A 22,054-nucleotide genomic window follows, 5' to 3' on the forward strand; every position below is an offset into this window, starting at 1 on the left:
CGGTTGTATCAAGACTGTGGTTTAATCCGGGGTCCCCAACCTGTGGGCCGCAGCCCACTACCAGGCTGTGGGCTAATTACCATCAGGCTGCATGAATGGTAGGCTGAAGAGTGCGTCTCTGAATGAACACATTGTCTCACTCTCAGGAGCCTCGTTGTGGGTGCTCATGGCCCCACTCATGCAAGCATTGCCATGACCTTCGTGGGCACATACGTGCACATGCATTTGCCCCTCCCACAAAATCATCCCCTCTTTCCCCATCCCCCCACTCCAGGCCACCAATGCGAAATGATTGGGGAACTCTGGTTTAATCCACTTTGTTAGTGAGAGAGCATTTTGGGTAGAACCAGAAAAACAAATTCATGGTAAATTGAAATCTAAATAGAACAGAATACAACCTATAATCTCCTCAACCCATTCTCACTTAGTTAAACCCCTGATGTCTCCACCATCTCTCTTTTTTTTTTTTTGTGGTGAAGTGATAAAATTCCTGCCAGTTGCCCTGCCTTCTAACTCCCCATTCATGTATGTTAAGACATTTTAACCTACTATGTTGGAAGTTTGTTCCAACTTCAGCCAAGCTATTTATTGTGCTTAGAAACATATATTTTTTTCTCAAATTTGCTCTGTTCTGGATTGTTATAAGAGGTGATAGAAAAAGTTAGCCAGAAGGCAATATAATATAATATAATATAATATAATATAATATAATATAATATAATATAATATAATATAATATAATATAATATAATATAATATAATATAATATAATATAATATAATATAATATAATATAATATAATATAATAATATAATATAATATAATATAATATAATATAATATAATATAATATAATATTAAATGGAGCACATTATGATGCTGCCATTGCTAAAACCAGTATTTTAAAGTGTTTTAAACCAGTATGAAAAAGAGGTTGCCATCAATACTTCTGACAGTTTGTTAAATGAGAGTTTATACTTTTTGTTAAAAGTGGTTCCTAAAAGTTTTCCATGTGACTCTTGAAATCAAATTTGAATTAGGGATGGGTTGAGTATTACCTAAGTATGTGCATCTTTTGCTTGATTCTTATCACAGAGAGAATAATTTGGCTCCCTCAAAAAATATAAATTTGATATATTTTGATATTGATACATGCTGAATTCTGCCTACCACTTGGTGGCAATTATTGGTAGGCAATTGGTGGCAACAACCACCCTTGTTCTCATTTGACCACCCTATTATTCTTTCTTTCCATGTGACCTAGATCAGAGGTGGTATTCAGCAGGTTCTGACCACTTCTGGAGAATAGGTAGTGGAAATTTTGAGTAGTTTGGAGAACTGGTAAATACCACCTCTGATTGGCCCTGCCCCCATCTATTTTCTGCCTCCCGAGTCCCAGCTGATTGGGAGGAAATGGGGATTTTACAGTATCCTTCCCCTGCCATGCCCACCAAGCCATGCCCACCATGCCATGCCACGCCCAGCAAGCCATGCCCACACAACAAGTAGTAAAAAAATTTGAATCCCACCTCTGACCTAGATTCAGTGAGAGAATAAAGTTGTCGATTCATAGAACATTAGCAAGAATTGGAAATTGTCTCCCAATGATAGAAGCATAGAAGGAGACAGAGTAATAGCCTTGCTATGACAGCAGCCCTACTGTTTAAAAAAGTTCCACAGACACAGCTGCTTTTTAATGAATTTCCTTGGAATTTAATAAAAACATGGAGAGCCAGTGCAAACCACTGGAGACCGAACTGGGCAAGGATAGATAGGGCACTCTTTTAACTATACATACACTTGAGAATTTTACCAAAGTTTACCTTAATTGTTGACAAAGTTTCTAAAGCACAGGATATAAAGAAACTAAAGAAGTTTCCTTAGTTAGTTAAGAACTTTCCTTCATTATACGAAATGAAAACTGGTAGGAAGAATTTCTCTGCACTGTCCATTTACACAGAGGAAATGCTCATTGAGGACCCTACTTGACTCTTACTTCAGATGCTCAAACCTCCCTTTGTATTTTGTAGGCCTGCCATGTGGAAGGTGGCAGTGCAGGGCTGATCCCAAGCCAGCTGCTGGAAGAGAAACGCAAAGCTTTTGTGAAGCGTGACCTTGAAGTCACACCATCTTCAGGTAAAAGGCACAGATCCTGTCAGCAGCAGAATTGGAACACTGAGGAACATGGAAAACAAGATTCTCCATAACATTGACAAGACCAATAGAAAATTAGTGCCACACATTTCATTTCAGGGATCAGGTTACAAGCATATGTGAGCATCAAAGGGTGAAGAACACAAGAGAACCTTGCTGGCTGAGGTCTAAGGCCTGGTTTATCCAGTGAGCAACCAGATCAGTGGTAATGTTTAGCTGGTTCTATCCGGTTTGGGCAAACTGATAGGGGCAGCTGCAGGAGGCTCCGCCCACTCACCTGGACGTCATCACGTCCCATTTTTGACACTCTGTGCATGCGCAGAGGTGTCACGCGCACACTCACATTTGCAAACCAGTAGCAAAGGTAAGTGAATACCACCCCTGAACCAAATGGAACCCAAAAACTCAGAAGCAGCATATAGGGTGATAGCATCTTCTACTGCTATTGTCCAGTGGTTGGGATTTTAGATATATTGCATTTCCTCCTGATCTGGAGATTGTATAAAGCTATCAGGATCAGAAGCCAGTGTAATAATTTTTCCTCCAAGTTTTTTTTTCACACTTTCCTTCAAAATTTTCTAAAGAATTGATGGTTATCACAACATCTTTGGCAATGAATTGTATAGTTTAACTGATGCATGTCACTCAAAAGTATTATTTTTATCTGAAAGAAGGATTAGTCTCTTCCCCACATAACTTTTTTCCCTTGAGTGAGCTTTTCATTCAGTGGAACTGAACTCAGCTGTCCATGGACTAAGTCCAACAGTTTAATCTTTATACAGGAGTGTTTATTCTTTCTGAAATTTCTTTTGGGGAAGACTTTGGGAAGAATTCAGGTTTATTTTTCTGTTAGGTAAGTACGATTGAATGAAAAATAACACCTCCAACACTACAAGTTACATTTCTGTATTTCTATATTGTTTGTGATTAATTTTCTTTGCTTTTTTTCTTGCTTTTTTAATTTATTGTGAGTTTATGTTGAACACCACCCAATATTGGAGATAAGCAGCCATAAATCTTTTTATAAATAAAAATGAGTAAATAAAGTCACCAACGGATTGTAGTGCTGATGTGCTTGAAGCTCTGTCACTTTTTTTTTAATCCCTTCTTGAAAAAAAAGGGTTGTGTTACTGTAGTTCATGAAATGGAAATCTCCAGTGAATATTCATCAATGCAATTTAAACAGTGATTGAATTTTTGACTGCTGAAGGAGTCTATTTGGGACAAAAATATATAAAAATAGTGAACTGGGAAGAGCTGATCTGTGAAATCAAGAACAAAATACAGGTGGTCTTTGACTTATAACCATTCATTTAAAGACCATTCAAAGTTACAATGGCACTGAAGAAGTGACTTATGATCATTTTTAACAATTATGACTGTTGCAACATCTCCATCAGAATTTGGGCACTTGATAACTGGCATGTATTTATGACAGTCGCACTGCCTCGGGGTCATGTGATCACTATTTGTAATCTTCTCAGCCAATTTCCAACAAGCAAAGTCAATGAGGCAGCCAGAATCAATTAATGACTGCATGATTCACTAAGCAAATATGATTATTCACTTAATAACTGTGGCAAAAAAAGATTGTGTAATGGGGCAAACCTGCCTTGTTTAGCAAGGGAAATTTTGGGCTCAATTGTCATAAATCGAGGATTACCTGTAGAGGGCCAGTAAGAGCAAGAGAAGAATTTTAGCTCGTAAAGATTGATGAAATAATTAAAGTTGTGTTAAGGGGGTGCGCGCTCGATGCTTGCAGGCGATCGCACGCCCCGAGCCCCCAGACTTTTCCCGTTCCCCGGATGGTCGAGACCCTCGGAGCCTGGGCCTTCGGCTGATGTTGTGTAATGCACGGTCCGTGGCCAATAAGGCCCCCTAATTTACATTCTTATTCAGGGGGGTGCCGCGGACTTTATAGGCATTACGGAGACCTGATTGGGCGCAGAAGGGGGCGTGCCCCTGGTACAGATGTGCCCGCCAGGCTTCCGTGCATTTCATCAGCCGAGAGCCCAGGGTAGGGGTGGAGGGGTGGCGGTTGTGATTAGAGAGAGTCTGGAGCCGAGGGAGACCACTGTACCTCAGATTGCCGGGTGTGAATCCCTCTTTGTGAAGTGGGGCCATAGATGTCAGATGGGCTTGCTGGTCACGTACCTGGCTCCTTGCTGCGTGACAGCTGCCCTGCCCGAGCTCCTGGAGGTGCTTGCTGGGGTGGCAGTTGAGACCCCCAGACTTTTAGTCATGGGGGATTTTAACCTGCCATCTTCCGGCTCGTCATCGACAGCAGCTCGGGAGTTCACGGCCTCCATGACGGCCTTGGACCTGACTCAAGTAGTTGATGGCCCTACCCACACTGGGGGTGGTACACTCGATCTGATTTTTGTCTCTGGTCAGTGGTTGAGAGATCTGGACTTAAAGGAAATAGTCATTGAACCTTTGTCATGGTCAGATCACTCTCTCCTTCGCCTGGACTTTCTGACCGCCATCCAACACCGCAGGGAGACGGAGCCGATGCGTTGGTTCCGTCCCAGGCGCCTGATGGACCCGGAGAGGTTCCGGACGGAGCTTGGGCCATTTCCTGAGGGTCTGGCTCACGGCACGTCTGAGGAACTTGTTGCGGCCTGGGAACGGGCCGCGGCGGGGGCCTTAGATCGTGTCGTGCCTCTGCGGCCTCTGACCCGGCGCAGGTCCCAACTGGCTCCTTGGTTCTCCAAGGAGCTGAGGGGGATGAAGCGCCGGAGAAGACGCCTAGAGAGTTCCTGGAGGTCTAGCCGTTCAGAGGCTGATCGGACACTAGTGAAGTCCTATACTAGGACTTACCTAGTGGCATTGAGGGAAGCGAGGCGCTACGCCTCCCTCATTGCGCCGGCAGATAACCGCCCAGCCGCTCTGTTTCGGTGACCTGCCCTCCTTCAGCAGGAGGAGCGGGATGACCCGCTGCAGGGACGTGCTGAGGAGTTTAACAGTTATCTATACGATAAAATCGTTCAGCTTCGGGACGGGTTGGACCAAAATTGCGGTGACTCAGGTGAGACGCTCGAGGGTGGTCTTGGTGACATTGTTTGGGATGAGTTTGACCCTGTGGCTCCCGAGGACATGGACAGGTTGTTGGGTAGGTTGAATGCCACCACGTGTTTACTGGACCCGTGCCCCTCCTGGCTGGTGCTGGCCACTCAGGAGGTGACACGAGGCTGGCTCCAGGCGATTACGACCGCTTCTTTGGTGGAGGGTGCCTTCCCGGCCGCCTTGAAAGAGGCGGTGGTGAGGCCCTCCTCAAGAAGCCTTCCTGACCCGCTGTTTTAGGTAATTATCGTCCGGTCTCCAACCCGCTCACGGCGAAGGTTGTAGAGAGTATGGTGGCATATCAGTTTCTTGCACCTGGATGAAACTGTCTATCTAGACCTGCTCCAGTCCGGTTTCCGGCCCGGTTACAGCACGGAGACGGCTTTGGTCGCGTTGGTGGATGATCTCTGGAGGGCCAGGGATAGGGGTTGTTCCTCTGCCCTGGTCCTATTAGACCTCTCAGCGGCTTTCGATACCATCGACCATGGTATCCTGCTGCGCCGGTTGGAGGGAGTGGGGGTGGAGGCACCGCTTATCGGTGGTTCTCCTCCTATCTCTCCGACCGGTCGCAGTCGGTGTTGACAGGGGCAGAGGTCGGCCCCGAGGCGCCTCACTTGTGGGTCGCCGCAGGGCCCGACCCTCTCGCCCCTACTGTTTAACATCTACATGAAGCCGCTGGGTGAGATCATCAGTGGTTTCGGTGTGAAGTACCAGCTGTATGCGGATGACACCCAGCTGTACTTTTCTACACCGGACCACCCCAACGGTTATCAAGTGCTGTCCCGGTGTCTGGAGGCCGACGGGTCTGGATGGGGAGAAACAGGCTCAAGCTCAATCCTCCAAGACAGAGTGGCTGTGGATGCTGACATCCCGCACAGTCAGCTAACCGCGGCTGACCATCGGTGGCGAGTCATTGGCCCCGAGGAGAGGGTCCGCAACTTAGGCGCCCTCCTGGATGAACGGCTGTCTCTAGAAGATCATTTGACGGCCGCTCCAGGAGAGCGCTTTACCAGGTTCGCCTGGTACGCCAGTTGCGCCTTTCTGGACCGGGATGCCCTATGCACGGTCACCACGCACTCGTGACGCCTCGCCTGGATTACTGCAATGCTCTCACATGGGGCTCCTTGAAGGGCATCCGGAGGCTACAGTTAGTCCAGAATGCGGCTGCTGGTGATAGATGGAGCCCCGTGGCTCCCGTGATAACACCCATCCTGCGCAGACTGCACTGGCTACCTGTGGCCTTCCGGTGCGCTTCAAGGTTTTGGTGACCACCTTTAAAGCGCCCATGGCATAGGGCCGGGTTATTTACGGGACCGCCTACTGCTACCGAATACCTCTCACCGACCCGCGCCTCACAGAGAGGGACTCTCAGGGTGCCGCCAGCGAGGCAATGTTGCCTGGCGACGCCCAGGAAGGGCCTTCTCTGTGGGGGCTCCCACCCTCTGGAACGAACTACCCCCCGGACTTCGTCAGCTTCCGGACCTTCGGACCTTCCACCGCGGGCTTAAAACATACTTATTTAATTGCGCAGGACTGAGTTAGATTTTAAATTTATGGGTTTTAAATTGGGTTTTATTTCTATATTTTTAATTATTGGGCTTTTAGAATAAGTTTTTTAATTGCTTTTATATTGTATTTATGTGTTTTTAGTGCCTGTAAACCGCCCTGAGTCCTTCGGGAGATAGGGCGGTATATAAATATGATCAAATAAATAAATAAATAAATAAATAAATAAATAAATAAATAAATAAAGACAATGAAAAAGGAATTGCAAAACTTAGTGTTTTGCAGAACTGTATGAGACTCATTGATGTTCTCCAGAAAGTTTATACAAAATGGGTTGCTCACATTCTGAAAGCAGAGATAACAGCTTCAAGAACTGAAGTTTACAGCAATTATTGTGGTCATACTATAAAAAAGGAGGTGATGAATTTTTTCTCAGCATTGTGACAAACTACAAAGCATGGACTCATGATTACGATTTAGACATGAAGTATCAGTCCATATTGTTATTCAATGGATTTCCTTGAATCAGGCAACTCAATCAACTCAGAGGATTACACTGTAATACTTGACATTTTTAGATAATTATGCAGAGTTTAATTAAAAACAAAAGAACATTTTGCTGCAACATGATAACTCTAGGGCTCTTTATGAACCATTCAAGAGGCAATTGCAAAGTTGGATCTTACCCTATCCGCTATGCAGTCCACTCTTGCCACTATGCAATTTCAAGTTTTCCCCCACAATTGAATAAATACCTTTAATGGGCTTTTCTTTGTCTCAAATGAAGTAGTAAAAATGATTGTCTGGACCTGGTTGAGGAAACAAAATGTGAAGGTTTTTATGACAGTCTTAGGAAGCTTGTCTATTGTTGGTAGAGAGGACCAGTGATTATGTGGAAATTTAAATACAGATAACAAAAGAAATAATGTCAAGGATTGTTTTCCCATTTCATTTATTAAAATATTTCCATTTGAAATTATGGAAGTGAAAGTACTATTTTTCATTCATCTCTTTTTATTTTTATTGATTTTGAGCCTTGCCTTCTCCCCACCCACCCCCTTCCTCTTCAGTTTTGTGAATTTGTAGAATAGTCTGGATTTCTAACAATTTTAACAGGTGGAATACTTTCCCAGATAGTAATATGAATTATTTTACTTATTTCAAAGTATGTAAATCACTATCCAACTGCAGTTGTCTTTAGAACAAAATGCCTATTAGATCATACTAAAGACACCTTTAGTTAAAATTTTGCTTCAGTGTTCAGACTCAACTAAGATCATAGCATTTTAATGACTCATTGCTGCTTGCCAGTATCGCATCATGTAGAAATAATTTAGAGATGTCACTATTTGTTTTATCCTATCTTCAAAAAAAAAATATCCTCAAGCACATAGACAGGATTTGAATTGACAGGTCTTTGACTATAAGCAGAGAACAATTATTGTAATTAGACCATTTCTTAAACAGTTTTTTTAAATTATTAATTATTTCCTAGAGCTATCTCATTCTGGAATTTTACTTGCCCTTATTCCACCTTATTGAATTTGTTTCATGTTTTCTTTCTTCTTCTGGTAGGGGCCTTGTGTGGAAGCCTTAGTGGGAAGAAAAAGAAAAGGATGATGTATCTGACTACCAAAAATGCAGGCAAGTGTGTTACTCATTGTTTTCCAACTACGGTAATATGTGTTTATTGCGTGAAGCAAATATAGTTGCAGAAACCCCTGATAAAGCACTGGATCCTGTTAATCTTCTTTGTCCTGGCCTGTTGTTCACCAAAGTGGTATTTTGAATGGAAGAAAGATATGAAGAGGCAAAGTTTTCTGCCTACATTACACAAAATAATCCTAGCTAGCTTACAATAAAACAATAAATAAAGCAAACTAACATCAGGACACCATTACATATCCCACGTATAGTGGCACAATATCACATACTTTCCCCATACTCTTTACCTTGTTGGGCTTGCTTCTACCCTAGTCCAGAGGCTAGCTAAAGAACTAGGTTTCACAGCCCTCCAGAGGATTAATAGGGCAGAGACCTTCCAAAAAAGAAGAGTGTTCCAGAGGATTGGGGGAGCAACTGAAAAGGCGTATTTCTGAAGTCCTAAAAAGTGACATTTAAGCAAAATGACCGGAAGCCTGTCTACCTTGTCTGACCTGTTGGGATGGGCAATACTCTCAGGGAGAAAAACCTGCTTTCATGACATTCAGGCTTTAAATATTTTTGTACAGACTTTTCAAAAGAATAAATATGTTCAGAATTTATTATTGTATTTCTTCTACTTCATGTTTGCTTGCAGAACTGGGGATTTTTAATAGCTAACTTGGGTGGCTGGAGAGGTCCAGTAGGGTTGGCATTCCTAGTAAATGAAACGGATAGATTTTTGGGGAGTTGGAATAGATATTTGTCAAATGGTAATTTTTGCAAACTTTTCTCCATTTTGATGAATCAGACTACTTCAAAAGAATAATTTCTTCATATATTTTTCAAGATTTTTTTTTAAAAAATCAAGCAAACGTATTTTGAAAATTTCTTCAAATTTGTCCAAACATTTTTCTTTGGAAAAAACTGCCAAGACTAGATTTACTCAGCTCAGCCGAGAAATGAAACCTGTAATTCCTAACCAGCCTCAGAAGGTCACAGGGGCTCTGCAGTACAGTTAACAGCAATATCTTTCCTCTTCATTTCAGAGTTTGATCGACATGAGCTGCTGATCTATGAAGAAGTGGCTCGAATGCCTCCTTTCCGCAGGAAAACTTTGGTGCTCATCGGTGCCCAGGGGGTTGGACGGCGTAGTATTAAGAACAAGCTTATCATGTCTGACCAGTCTCAGTATGGAACTACCATCCCATGTGGGTCATGGCTGTGGTGCAATTTGGAAGAGAGTGTCTTTTGGCCAAATTTGTTCTCCTTGGATTTCTGAGTACTCTTCTGTTATATTTTAGTAGCACTGCTGAGTTGCAAGGTTGGGCAAGGAGAGCTTATAGGATGTTGGGAAGCCTGTGATTTTCATCCAACAGCAGATCATTTTCCACTTGAGGAACAAAAGTTATCTAGAGTCAAGTCTTACTTAAATACTGACCATGAGGCAAACACCCTTTATTACACTTGAATATATGGGGCTCAGGGCATGCCTATGTTTCAAAGGGTGGCCCCTGCTTCCAAGTCCCTACATCTATGGGGTTAAGCAACAAATTCATCTTCCTCAGAAAAAGCATCATTCATGTTTTTTTTCATGGAAGCCTCTTCTTCATGTAATTCCTTGATGGGAAATAGTAAGCAATGCTAAGGTCCTTTTCAGTGGAAAATATTTTGAGTTTATAGAAAGGCAGGTTGAGAAGGAATTATGTATCTAAAGCAACCTGTGGATGGAGCAAAACGGTTTGCTCTAGTTTCTCAGTTCTCTTCCCTGAATGGATTACCTAAGTTCTTATGAAGTTCTGCCAAGTACTATAGAATAATATAGTAGTAGGTGATGCTTAGTATAACTGGAGAGATTACGTTCAAGTCACAAACACTCCCTGGTGACTTTCAGCCAATTCCTACCTTTCAGCTTAACTTTCTTCACAGTTGTGGAAATTAAATTTGGAGAGATGCCTGTAAATAGCAATAACAATAGCAACTTAGACTCATGTAGCACCCCATAGCACTTTACAACAATCCTCTGGGAAGTTTGCAATGTAAGCATTATGTGCATATTGCCCCCAACAGTCTTCTACTTACTAGGATCTGATATTTGTCCTTCGATTGCCCAGCCGTGGGAATTTGCTAAATAAATGCTGGCTCTATGTTTTGCCCTAGTTTTTGCCATTCTTTCAAAGCAGGAGAGGAAAATACTACAAAACCTGGAATGTTTTGTTTCTTACTGATGTAGTCAACCCCTAGCCCAATTACTTCGTTTGCCTTAATTTAATGGTTATGCAACATGAACTGTGCTTTTGAAAATGCTGTGCTAGCTTGTTTAAGCCCTGGGGAGGAGGAGGAGAGCACTTTCAAAGTGCTTTAAGATGGTGCATCACACCCTTTGTTGGCTGGTTTGATGAGCATTTGAAAGAACTTTTCTTTCTCTTTTGTCATGCTATGAGATATTGCAAAGCAGTTTTTTAACTTAAAGAAATTTTGGGCAGAGGCAGTGTCTACAACCACCTTGTGATGTTGAACAAGGTGAGAGTCATCAGATTCCCCCAGCCTGGACATTTTCCTCCTCTTTGGAAGCTGTCGTGAACTTTTTCTTATTCTCAAAATGGATAAATCTCCGAATAGGTTGCGAGGACAATTATCGCCCCAAGTTTACCAAGAAATGATTTCACTCAGAAAATTGTGTAAAGGCAACATGAAGGAAAAAAGGCATCACCAACAGCCCTGTGAAGCTGCATGAATAGCTGAAGAAGGATTATGCCAAGAAATAAGAGAAAAAAGACAAGAAGGAATATTACATCATAGGGATCTAGAGATTAAACCCAAAACTCTATACAGGTAGTCCTCAACTCACAACAGTTCATTTAATGACCTTTTATCATTAAAAAAGCAACTTATGATCAATTTTCATACTTATGACCAAGGTCACGTGATCAAAATTCAGATATTTGGCAACTGACTCATGACAGTTGCAGTGTCTTGGGGTCATCAGGTCACTTTTTGCAACTTTCTGACAAGAAAAGTCAATGGGGAAGCCTGATTCACTTAACAACGGTGTTAGAAACTTAATAACTGCAATAATTCATGTAGCAACCATGGCAAGGAAAGTCGTAAAACAAGGCAAAACTCACTTAACAAATGTCTCACTTAATAACAGAAATTTTGGGCTCCATTGTGGTCATAGGTTGAGGACTACCTGTACAAAGTCCTGATTCTTATAGAAACCCAGTGAAGGATCTGCAGTACATAGAGATACAGAGAAACAAAAGAAGATCCAGGACCATGCAAAGAATTTTCTTCTGGACCTGGATCAAAGGGGATGGGGGAGAGAACTGTGCATGAATTTTGACCTTTCATCATGATTAGGAGTTAGAGATCACCTGCATTTTCAAAATCATGACGTGAGAACCATTGGACTCTGAAGTGGTTGCAGTTTCATGAAAATATCAACATTTTTTTTTCATTTTTATGACCCTGTAATCCCTTAATTAAGGGTAGAGTTCAGGTTATTGAATGGAGCTGAGTGTTTACCAGCTGGATGCCCTTCCTGATACCTACAGATAGTTTCTCTGTGTGACTTGAGAGAGAAACATCTGTCTTCACCTAGAATTGAACTCTCAACCTTCTGAGTGGGAAGCGAGTGTCTTTACCATCAGGCCATCATGCTGCTCAAAAATACCAAAAATTGTGGTATTATGTCACTTAAAAAAATGTTTTTGTAAAGTTATATTTGGTTATGACAGTATCCAGGCTAAAAAGATTTCCAAAGTCTGTTCTAACTAAATCCAGTTTCTTAATCTATCTCTGGCAGACACCTCACGGAGGCCCAAGGAGCATGAAAAAACTGGACAAGTCTACAGCTTTGTGACTAGAAGTGAGATGGAGAGAGACATCAAAGCAGGCCGCTATCTGGAACATGGTGAATATGAGGGGAACCTCTATGGAACTAAGATTGACTCCATCCATGAGGTTGTGGAATCAGGCAAAATGTGTATCCTGGATGTTAACCCACAGGTAGGGAATCTTTCCCATTATCCGTTGGTTATTTAGGTAGAGATTCGTCTATTTACAGGATTTGAGACACTTTGGGTTTCTGTAATTTTTAGAAATCTAAGTATATCTGTATAAATTCTTAATATGCCAAATTCTTCAATTGTAAGAATCCTAATTATGACAGATAAATAGGGTTTTCCCAAATTCAGTTTCTTCTTATTGTTGAAATGCTGACAATTGTACTGCCTCATGTTCATGTTACTGTACAAATCACAGTTCTACACATTTTTCTCCTAACATACATGGAGAAACAGCTGTTTGCTAACTTTGTGTCAACCTTGGTTTATTTGTATGTTCTCAGGATACTGAATTAGCGTTGTGCTAACCTGGAAAATGCAATCAGGTTAAATCCAGAATAAATGTATGACTACAGAAAGAATGAATGGTATTTCTATTTTGTATAGTGCCTAGCATGCTAGTGGTCTGGAAAGATTGGAATCTGTAATAACAATTATTCTCTTTGTTGGATATTTGGATAGGCTGTGAAGGTGCTGAGGACAGCTGAGTTCGTCCCATATGTGGTGTTCATTGAAGCACCAGATTTTGAGACTTTACGAGCTATGAACAAAGCAGCTTTGGAAAGTGGTGTAGCTACTAAGCAACTCACGGTGAGTCTCCATGAGAAGGTTTCAGAATGATGGCAGTGAGAAGAAATGGCAAGTTTGGGAATGGAGCTAACTAGCCATGCTAAATTCTGTAACTTTATATAGTACTAACACTCTTGTGCTGTAACCTTTAATTGGGCAGATTGGTGCATTATAAGGCAGAACCTTGTCAACAAAGAGACTTCATATGACTAAATTAATGATGCTGGGACCTGGTCACATAATCCTGATTTTTAATGTTCCATGACAGTTTCCCAGCCACTCATGAATCCCTTGCTCCCTCTCCCACCCCTAGCAGCAGCCACTTAACTACCTCCTGGGAAAGGAAGAGCAGGGAGGAAGGAGGAAGGAGGAAGGAGGAAGGAGGAAGGAGGAAGGAGGAAGGAGGAAGGGAAAGTCTTGTGCAGTTCCTCTTGCACACCCCTACACACTTTCCCTGACCTGAGCTGTGATTACAATTAAGTGGCCTATAGCAAGGGTGGCTTTACCTTTTATTGGCCCAGAAGCTATATTTAATATTTGCAAGGATGAAAGCTTCAATGGGTGAAGTGATGGTGCAAAATGATTGAGGCTGTTTTACACATGAATGAAATCAGAATTTTATTTTTTATCTCTTTATGAGTTTGGAGAGGGGGTGTTGTATGTATACATATATATATATATGCATGCCTAGGTGTTTGTACATACATATCATACACGAACAGAGAGGCATGTATGTTTATTTTAGGGATTGTGCTACAGTTTTTGTATATTTGCACTTCAGAATGGTATGAAACCTACCTACAGAACTTCGAGGGTCGCATTCCTCTTATTTACAGCCTCCTCTGCTTTTTTCTGTATTTAACCAGGATGCTGACCTGAAGCGAACTGTGGATGAGAGCTGCCGAATCCAGCGAGGTTATGGGCATTACTTTGATCTCTGTTTAGTGAATGATAATATGGAGCGGACATTCCAGCAACTTCAGGTGGCCTCGCAGAAGCTGTACAATGAACCACAGTGGGTTCCTGTCAGCTGGGTTTACTAGAAAGGAGTTCCCCTCTCCTGTCCATAGCCTCTGAGCCTTGATTTTCCCCACCTTCTACTATCGCCATTTTTGCCAGGGGACCCTAGACTTTTTTTTTTATATGTGCCCATGTCCCTTTTTAACCATCAACCTTACTCAAGTGTCTAGGCTGTGTAGATTAAATTCAGTTGGCTTCACTCTATTTTAAAGAAAAGGTGTCTTCTGATTCTGTATCAGAACACCTTCAGCCTGCCAGGAATTTTTTTTTTTCATTGCCATAAGTGAATGGATGTCCTTCATCTCCTTCTCTCTTTTTTTTACAGTAAGTTGTTTAAATATGAATTCAATCTGGTGAACACAGAATTGGAGGAGGAGTGGAGCAGAGCTACGCAATACCTACAATGCCTTGCTAGATTTGCTACTCCTGATCCTCTCTTTTGTAATTCAACCATTGTGAGATGAGAAGGATATTTCTCCAGTCACAGCTAACTCACTGCCAAAATCCCTGTTTTTCTAGATGGACCACAATTCTGATATTGCCAAAAGAACTTGTCAGCCTGAGATAACTGGATGTCTTGCTCACTGAGATTGTTGAACCAGGGCAGAATGCCTTGCCCGCATTTTAAGGGGATTTATGGATACACCCATAAACAGTTTATAGTGGGAATTTATGAATGATTGGTCTTTTGGCAGGAACTTTGGTTTGGAACCTAATGCCCTGGAAACATTAGGGCAGTGATAAGAAGCAAGTGCTTTTCTCAGTTTTGCTATCTATAAAATGGGGCTAAGTATAATGGTAATTATGTTTACACTCTGTGGTATTATTTGTGAAAATGGTGCAAAATTTCTTGCTTGAAATTTTTGGAAACAGACAAGGTGGATCAATGATCTAGCTGAACTCAACAGCTTTATATAAAATTTCTTATGTTCAACTGAGATTTCTTCCTTATTCTACCAGCCTTCCAGAAACTGATGTATTAATAGCAAAGATGCTTGATTGTCAAATTAAACATAAATAATTATTTCAGTATTGGGAGCTTTTCCAAGTTATGGATTTCATCCTCCATAATTCTCAGTCCTATGATGCTGACTGGAAAATTCTTGGAGTTGAAATCTATACATCTGGCAAATGCCCACAGTGGCAAAGACTGACCTGTATTAATCATTGATCCAAATCACTACTGCTTCACAATAATTCGTATAGGTAGTCCTTGACTTACAACCCTTTGTTTAGTGAACAAAGTTACAAGGGCACTGAAAAAAGTGACTTATGACCATTTTCACACTTACGAACCGTTGCAGCATCAATATGATCAGAATTTGTCTATTTGGCAACTGGCTCATATTTATGACAATTGCAGTGTCTCATGTGATCATCTTTTGTGACTTTCTGACAAGCAAAGTCATTGGGGAAGCCAGATCCAATTAACAACTGTGCTTCTAACTTAACACCTGCAGTGATTCACTTAACAACTGTGGCAAGTAAGATTGTAAAATGGGGCAAAACTCACTTAACAAATGTCTCACTTAGCAACAGAAATTTTGGATTGGCTTGTGGTTGTAAGTTGAGGACTGCCCATAATATACCCTGATGCATATCATAAATCTCTTCCCCCACAGTTTCTATATCCATTCAGTGCAGGCCTCTCAACCTACACCATCCAAATGTGTGAACTTCAGAATTCCCTCGACAACACAGCCATTACTAAGAATTTCTTGTGTTGAGGATGGCTGACTCAGTTCCTTGGTTGTGCCAACCTTGCCTTCAGTGGGATTCTGTTGGGTTGGAGAAATGCCCGTGATAGACCATTGAGTTTCTCTCCAATTTGGCTTTTGCCACAATGCTAGGTTCAATGCTTCATGATTCTAGGGTTCCTGAGAGAGCAATTACCACTACCTCACATACTATGGCAGCTGTTAAATGGTGGCAGAAGCCTCTGCAGGCCAGCCTCTCGGGCTCAGCATTTCACTGCCAGATCTGGAAGGGCATTTCTAGCAATCCTTTTATATGCATTTATTTCTTTATTTCCCCCTGTCCTCATTCTGATTTTTCCACATCTTGGAAAAATGCTGAGTCTGCCTAAATTGATTGGAACAGAGACAGGGCAGTATAAAGGGATGAGATTAACAGCCCTGATGGATCTAGCTTAGTTAGTCCAGGATTCTGTGTGTCACACAGCGGCCAACCACTCAGAAATGATCTCCCTCTTCCAGTCTTCTCTAGCAACTGATCTCTAGGGTAGATTGCCCAGTATGCTGGAGGAAGCATGCATTTTTCTTGCCTTCTTTTAAAACAATTAAATTGTGGCCATACCACATCTGACAGCTGCAGACTCTGTAATTTAGATAGGCTTTGTGTAATTTCACTGTACTAGTTCTGAAGCTTCCCTGCATTTGAATTCAGAATGGAGAGACTTCCCTTTTCAACTGGAAAAATTGACTAACATGGGTGACTTGGTAACTGCACACCAGGCCACCTCTCTCTTGTTAGATTTTCCTTTCCTGTAACCAGAGCATATACTCTGTAAAGCAATAACTCCATCTGCTGGTAATCAAGTCTGGTGGGCCTATAATTTTAGTGTCCTACAAGAACTGTTCAGGGAATCCATTTGATCCACTTGACTTTTGTGGGGACAGCAATGCATTAAGGCAGCTTTATATTTAAGTATTGACTGCAACTCAAACTCCCCCCCTTCTTTTGGAAATATTTCCATATGGCATTAAATACACACAAATCGGGGAAGGGGTAATGCTGGGGACAGTTGGTGAGTCGGTCCAAATAATTAAATGTTTTGTTATTGGCCTAGCAAGACGTCCACTCTGTCAATGTGGAAGCCCATCTTCATAGCAATTCTTTTATAATGTGGCCACAATATATTCTAGATTACCTCATTAATGATTTGGGGACCATTATTCTAATATACATTTTCTTCCCCATTTGCTATGTAAAGGAAGCATGCCACAAAATCCTCTCCAAAATTTATCGGATATGTCCTGTATTTCCCTTCCTATTGTTACCACAACCTCCACATTTTGAATGTGATGATTTGGGCTTTACTCTGTGATCAATACACAATAGATTTAGAGTGATCTCTTGAGGTGGCCTTTTGAAGTGGATTAGATGAAGGAAACCATTGGTGTCTAAGTGGAGCATCCATGTTGTTCAAGACAGGACCTATAAGGATTTGGCTTTCTTGTCAAACAGCAAAATGGCCAATCCCACACCAATCCCGTTTTCCATTTTTCCCTTCATGCAACTTCATTTTCATTTCTCCTGTGCTTAAGCCCTTTGCATTTCCTCAGTTTTGATCCTTCCATCTGTGTGTCCTCAAACAACCCAAATGTAACATTTATCTGGCTTTTAATTCTTGCTTCCAGCATTTTTTTGTCCCAGTAATTACAAGGGCTAGATTTTTTTTTGTTACTTTCTATAATATTAGTCACTAAAACACACCTATAATATACATGGTCAAATAAGAAATTATCCACAAAACAGTCCACTTCGTTACTATTTTAGTGACAATTTATTTAGACACTTCCCCCTTTCTACATGCATTTATGTATGTTACCAGTGAACATTAACATTACTAAAATTTTTGCTTATATATGTATATATATATATATATATAATAAGTGTGTATGTGTGTGTATTTAAAACTGCATATACTGTGAAATAGAATTCCTTGAAACTGTCATTTCCTGTGTTGTTGTTCTTACTGTTTTAATTTCTTTTTTTAAAATCTTACAGTTATCTTCCCCTTGAATAATCTGGTGTGTTTTTAAAACCAGAATCATTATTTAAAAGGTAAATAGTTAAGTGTCTATTTACTGTCTGTGCTAGACAAGTTTTCTCAAAAGTGTTGTTATTTCAATTAGCACCATGTATCTTTTTTTAAAAAAAAAACATGTCTTGAAGGCTTGGCTTGGCAGAATATTCTCTTCTTTATAAGTGTTTCTTTCCTCTTGATGCTAGACAAAAATGCATTCATTGTAGATAGCCAAAAACACAAATTATCCAAGTTTTCCTATTTTGAATTATGTTTTATTATAATTGGATATTTATTTGTAAACAAGAGCAATTCACTGAATATAGGAATGTTTCAAGTTTATTATGCAGTTATTAGCAATCACATGAAGAACCTAATTTGAATTTTCAGTGCTAATACTTGATCTTTGCTACTCAGTTCTGACCTCATAGTTGCTCTTGTACTGGTTTGGGTTTTTGCAAATTATTCAGATCTGTGTTGATTTGTTCAGGCACTTTGGAGTGGAGATGGTTTGTGGTTCCTATTCTCCTTCCAAAGTGCTTCTTCTGTATTTCTACTAGAGCAGTGGTTCTCAACCTTTATAGTGCTGTGACCCCTTTAATACAATTCTCCACGATGCGGCGACCCCAACCGCAGAAGGGGAAAAAAAGCGGCAAACTGTTTTTTTGAATTTATTGCGCCTGAAGCCGTATTGGCTAGCGATCTGAACTGCTTGTGATTGCCTTGAGGACGGAGGTATTAAAGCGGAGACTCCTCCCCTATTAAGTTTATCGCGCCTGAAGCCAGATTAGGCTACCGATTGGGAGTGATTGCAGCTGGCTTGAGAGGGAGACATCAGAGCAAAGACTTCTCTCTTTTTTAATTCATCGCACCTGAAGCTGAATTCAGCTAGCGATTTGAAGAGCCTGCAGCTGGCTTGTGGAGTCAAACATTGGAGCGCGATTCTTCGACTCGCAAGTATACTTCCCATATTTCTGATGGTCTTAGGCGACCCCTGGCAAATCGTCATTCGACCCCCAACGGGGTTGCGACCCACAGGTTGAGAACCGCTGTACTAGAGCTTGGTTTGCCAACCCTTGTTTTTAAAAGTTGTGTGATCTGCTCTGCTTGTTCAGTATCTATTTTCCTGACTGTTTTTACTCCGGTTCACTATAAAATGGCAGTGGCAGTCACAGTGACTTTGCAGAAGACCATTAATTAGGGAGCACCAGAGATAAGTAAATTATGCTACCACTTAAAAGTGGCAAAAACAGCAACAGCCAAAAAAAATCAGTATCTTAAAACAAGACACAGTAGTTCAAGAAAGAATTCTGTAGACCATTCAAATGTTCAAAGTTCTTCTACATAGCCACTGACTGCCATGTATATTATCAGAAGTGGCTTCATTCTGCTCCAGAAGATATCTCTGTGGTGTATCCTCCTTTTGATTTGGCTAAAGATTCTCCTTACCTAGTCAATGGGAGGACACATTAAAAAAAAAGGCAGTTAGTCAGTGCCTTGCTTTCCTTGTTCCATCATGGTGTCAAAGTTTTGCAGCAAGGAAAAATATTGTTTTAGAGTTCCAGTTAGACACTGCAGGAATGTAGCCAAATTTTCCTTCCTTTGCAATTGCAAGTGAACAGGGGCACCACAGCTTCAAAAAAAGGAGGCGAGAATTCTTAGTAGATAGGCAGGATGAAGTACCTGTTCTTGCCAATGAGTAACTTGCAACAGCTTTAGAGGTATTACTGCAAAACTGCTGTCATTGCTGGATTTCCTTGCAGCTTCCCAAAGTCCATGCTTGAGATGTGGAATGTGGCAATGTCAATAATTTCAGACTGGTACAGTCCTGCGACAGATGGGTACAGTCTTCTTATTGTCCACAAGAAGTAGATTAAATGGTATATAAAAAGAAAAAAAAATACATAAATAAACATGATCAGTCACATGTTTGTGGAGGTCCACTAGCTATGGATTTTGGGGGAAATAGGAGGAGGAAGGTGTGCTGGATATGTTCACCACCATCTAAAGTTATTTGTGAAAATAATAAAGATGGGATACAAATAAATAAAATAAAATAATAACTGCTTTCAAAATATTCAAAGGAATAATGGCAAAAAGATGGATAATAATAAAGTAGGAGGAGACTAGAGGCAAGAGGCAGGAAGTAGGCAAGAGGAGACATTGCAGTTGGCATCCATTTACCAGAAACTTTTATTCCTAAACCACGTGATTCGAAATAAAAATGTTTGCATTCATGAACGTCAGGATCTGTACACGTTCGCGCTTCTCCAACTTCCACCGAATCATCCAACAACAATAGTCAGTTTGGAATTGCAGTCTAACAGCATCTGCTGAAGTGAATACTCTTCCCCACAACTCCAGGATTAGATGCCATCAGCTCAGTCCTATTCACTCCTATTCAGAATTAATTCAAACTGAGTTCCATGGGTCTTCAAGATATGATTATATTGGAATTACTGCTGAATAAGTAACTGGGTTGGACACCCATTTTGTGGAGCCCACTGTGGCTCCAGAAATAATTGTAAGTCAGATAAAATGTGAACATTATTGATCTAAATCGGTAAAGAGGGATTAGGAACCAGAATAATTCCCTTCACTTCTTAATGTTTTTCTACCTCTCCAATAGTTCATCAGATCTTGTGTTGCCATTTTGGCCCTCTTTTTAAAAGAGAAGTTCACATTTTTTTTAGTAATTCTTCGCATTGCAATGTACTTTCTTTGAGAACTCTGTTGTGTATTTTTCTCTTTATTATATCTATTATAATCCTATAGCTACTAAATGAAATAGTTTTCTCTTTGTTATATTTCTGTTTACATATTAAATTTCAGAAAGAAAAAAAACCCACAATGTTCTGCTTTTTTGTCTTCTTCTGACTAGTTGGCACTAATTTTTAGAAATCATCTCTTAAACTGTGAAATGCTGGACCTTCTATATTTTCTTGGCAACTAAGTGTTCATGATGCTGTCTCATATAATCACCCAGATACCTGCCAGTGCCAGCCTATATAATTTTCCATATGCCAAATGGAGAAACTAAAATGGGCATGCATTTTCATAATTGTGTCTTAGACTTGGTAGGGGAGTTTGAAAATCTCCCCTAAATGAACTTCTAACACATTTTCATCATTTATTAAATTATATCCTGCTTTTCTAACTAAATAAACTTTAAGGGCAGCGTGCAACAATAAAATATGGAATATAAAAATATCAAGAAAATTTTCTTAATAGCTCAATGAAAGAACGCATTTTTCCATATTGCTAAATCCTATGTGAGAGAGAGTTGAGGTGGAGGAATGAATAGTCTCTGTAGGTCCTATGTCAGTATTTCCCAGCCTTGGTGGCTTTCAGCTGTGTGGACTTCAATGCCCAGAATTCTGGGAGGTAAAGGGGCTAAGAGTGAGAAACACTGGCATTAGGCAGTGGCCCACACAGAGAAGGGTCATGTCTTGCATATCAGACAGTCGGCCTTTTTCAATTGAACCCTTCCTGCTGATCTAAGAAAGTGAACAGGTTACCATTGGGAGAAGTGAACCTTCAATCAGGCCCTAAACCACCAAAAAACAAAAAACAAAAAAACAAACAAAAAAAACCCCAAATACTTTAAATTGTACCTGTTAGACAACTGGCAGCCAATGTAGGCATAATGCAATCTCCATGTCTTGCATTTCCATGCCACATTTTGTACCACATGCAATTTTCAGGCATTTCAAAAGCAGACCCACAAAAACACCCAATAAGGAGACACAGTAAAGGTTTCCCCTATCCAGTCATGTCTGATTCCAGGCAGCAAAGCTCATTTCTGTTTCTCAGGGGGAGGGAGACACCGTTGTTCGAAGACACACATGTGGTCGTGTGGACTGTAAGCTGAAGTACATGGAACATTGTTAACCTTCAAACCAAAGTGGTAGCATTTTTCAAACTGCTAAGTCTGCAGGAGCTGAGGCAATTAATGGGAGTTCACCAGTTTTGTTTATTTCTCTCATCTGTGCATGCCCTAAAACCACTATTCATCCTTCAAGACGTGGGCAAAAAATGTCAAGAGAAATTGGGATATCTGGATGAACCAGCTGTGAGTTGGATGAAATTGATGTTCAGGGGCATTTTGCCTCTTAACACTGTCATAGATTTGGCTACATCCTGCCATCAGGCTCTAACTGTGTATCTTCTCTTTGGTCCTTAAGGCAAATAAAACTGCACATTCTCTTATCTTTAAGCCAAAAGATTAAATGTAATATCAAAACATGCACTGAGGGGCAAATCTT

The 22,054-nt window shown here is 40.9% G+C and overlaps 1 protein-coding gene across 5 annotated transcripts in view; it reads left to right on the forward strand.

The window, feature by feature from the left end:
- The window catches only part of MPP2 (MAGUK p55 scaffold protein 2), a 106,765-nt gene that overhangs the window by 67,047 nt on the left and 17,664 nt on the right, over positions 1-22,054 (forward strand). For 3 of the 5 annotated variants that reach the window (XM_058181855.1, XM_058181856.1, XM_058181860.1), the window contains 6 exons: positions 2,030-2,135; positions 8,298-8,366; positions 9,413-9,574; positions 12,172-12,374; positions 12,893-13,021; positions 13,867-14,954. In XM_058181855.1, the coding sequence (XP_058037838.1) occupies positions 2,030-2,135; positions 8,298-8,366; positions 9,413-9,574; positions 12,172-12,374; positions 12,893-13,021; positions 13,867-14,043 (846 nt within the window). In that variant the 3' untranslated portion in view covers positions 14,044-14,954. Of the gene's footprint in view, positions 1-2,029; positions 2,136-8,297; positions 8,367-9,412; positions 9,575-12,171; positions 12,375-12,892; positions 13,022-13,866; positions 14,955-22,054 lie in introns of those variants that run through there. The other 2 variants (XM_058181859.1, XM_058181857.1) reach the window with 2 other exon arrangements.

Source organism: Ahaetulla prasina, chromosome 4 (assembly GCF_028640845.1).
Source record: "Ahaetulla prasina isolate Xishuangbanna chromosome 4, ASM2864084v1, whole genome shotgun sequence".
Taxonomy (NCBI): domain Eukaryota; kingdom Metazoa; phylum Chordata; class Lepidosauria; order Squamata; family Colubridae; genus Ahaetulla; species Ahaetulla prasina.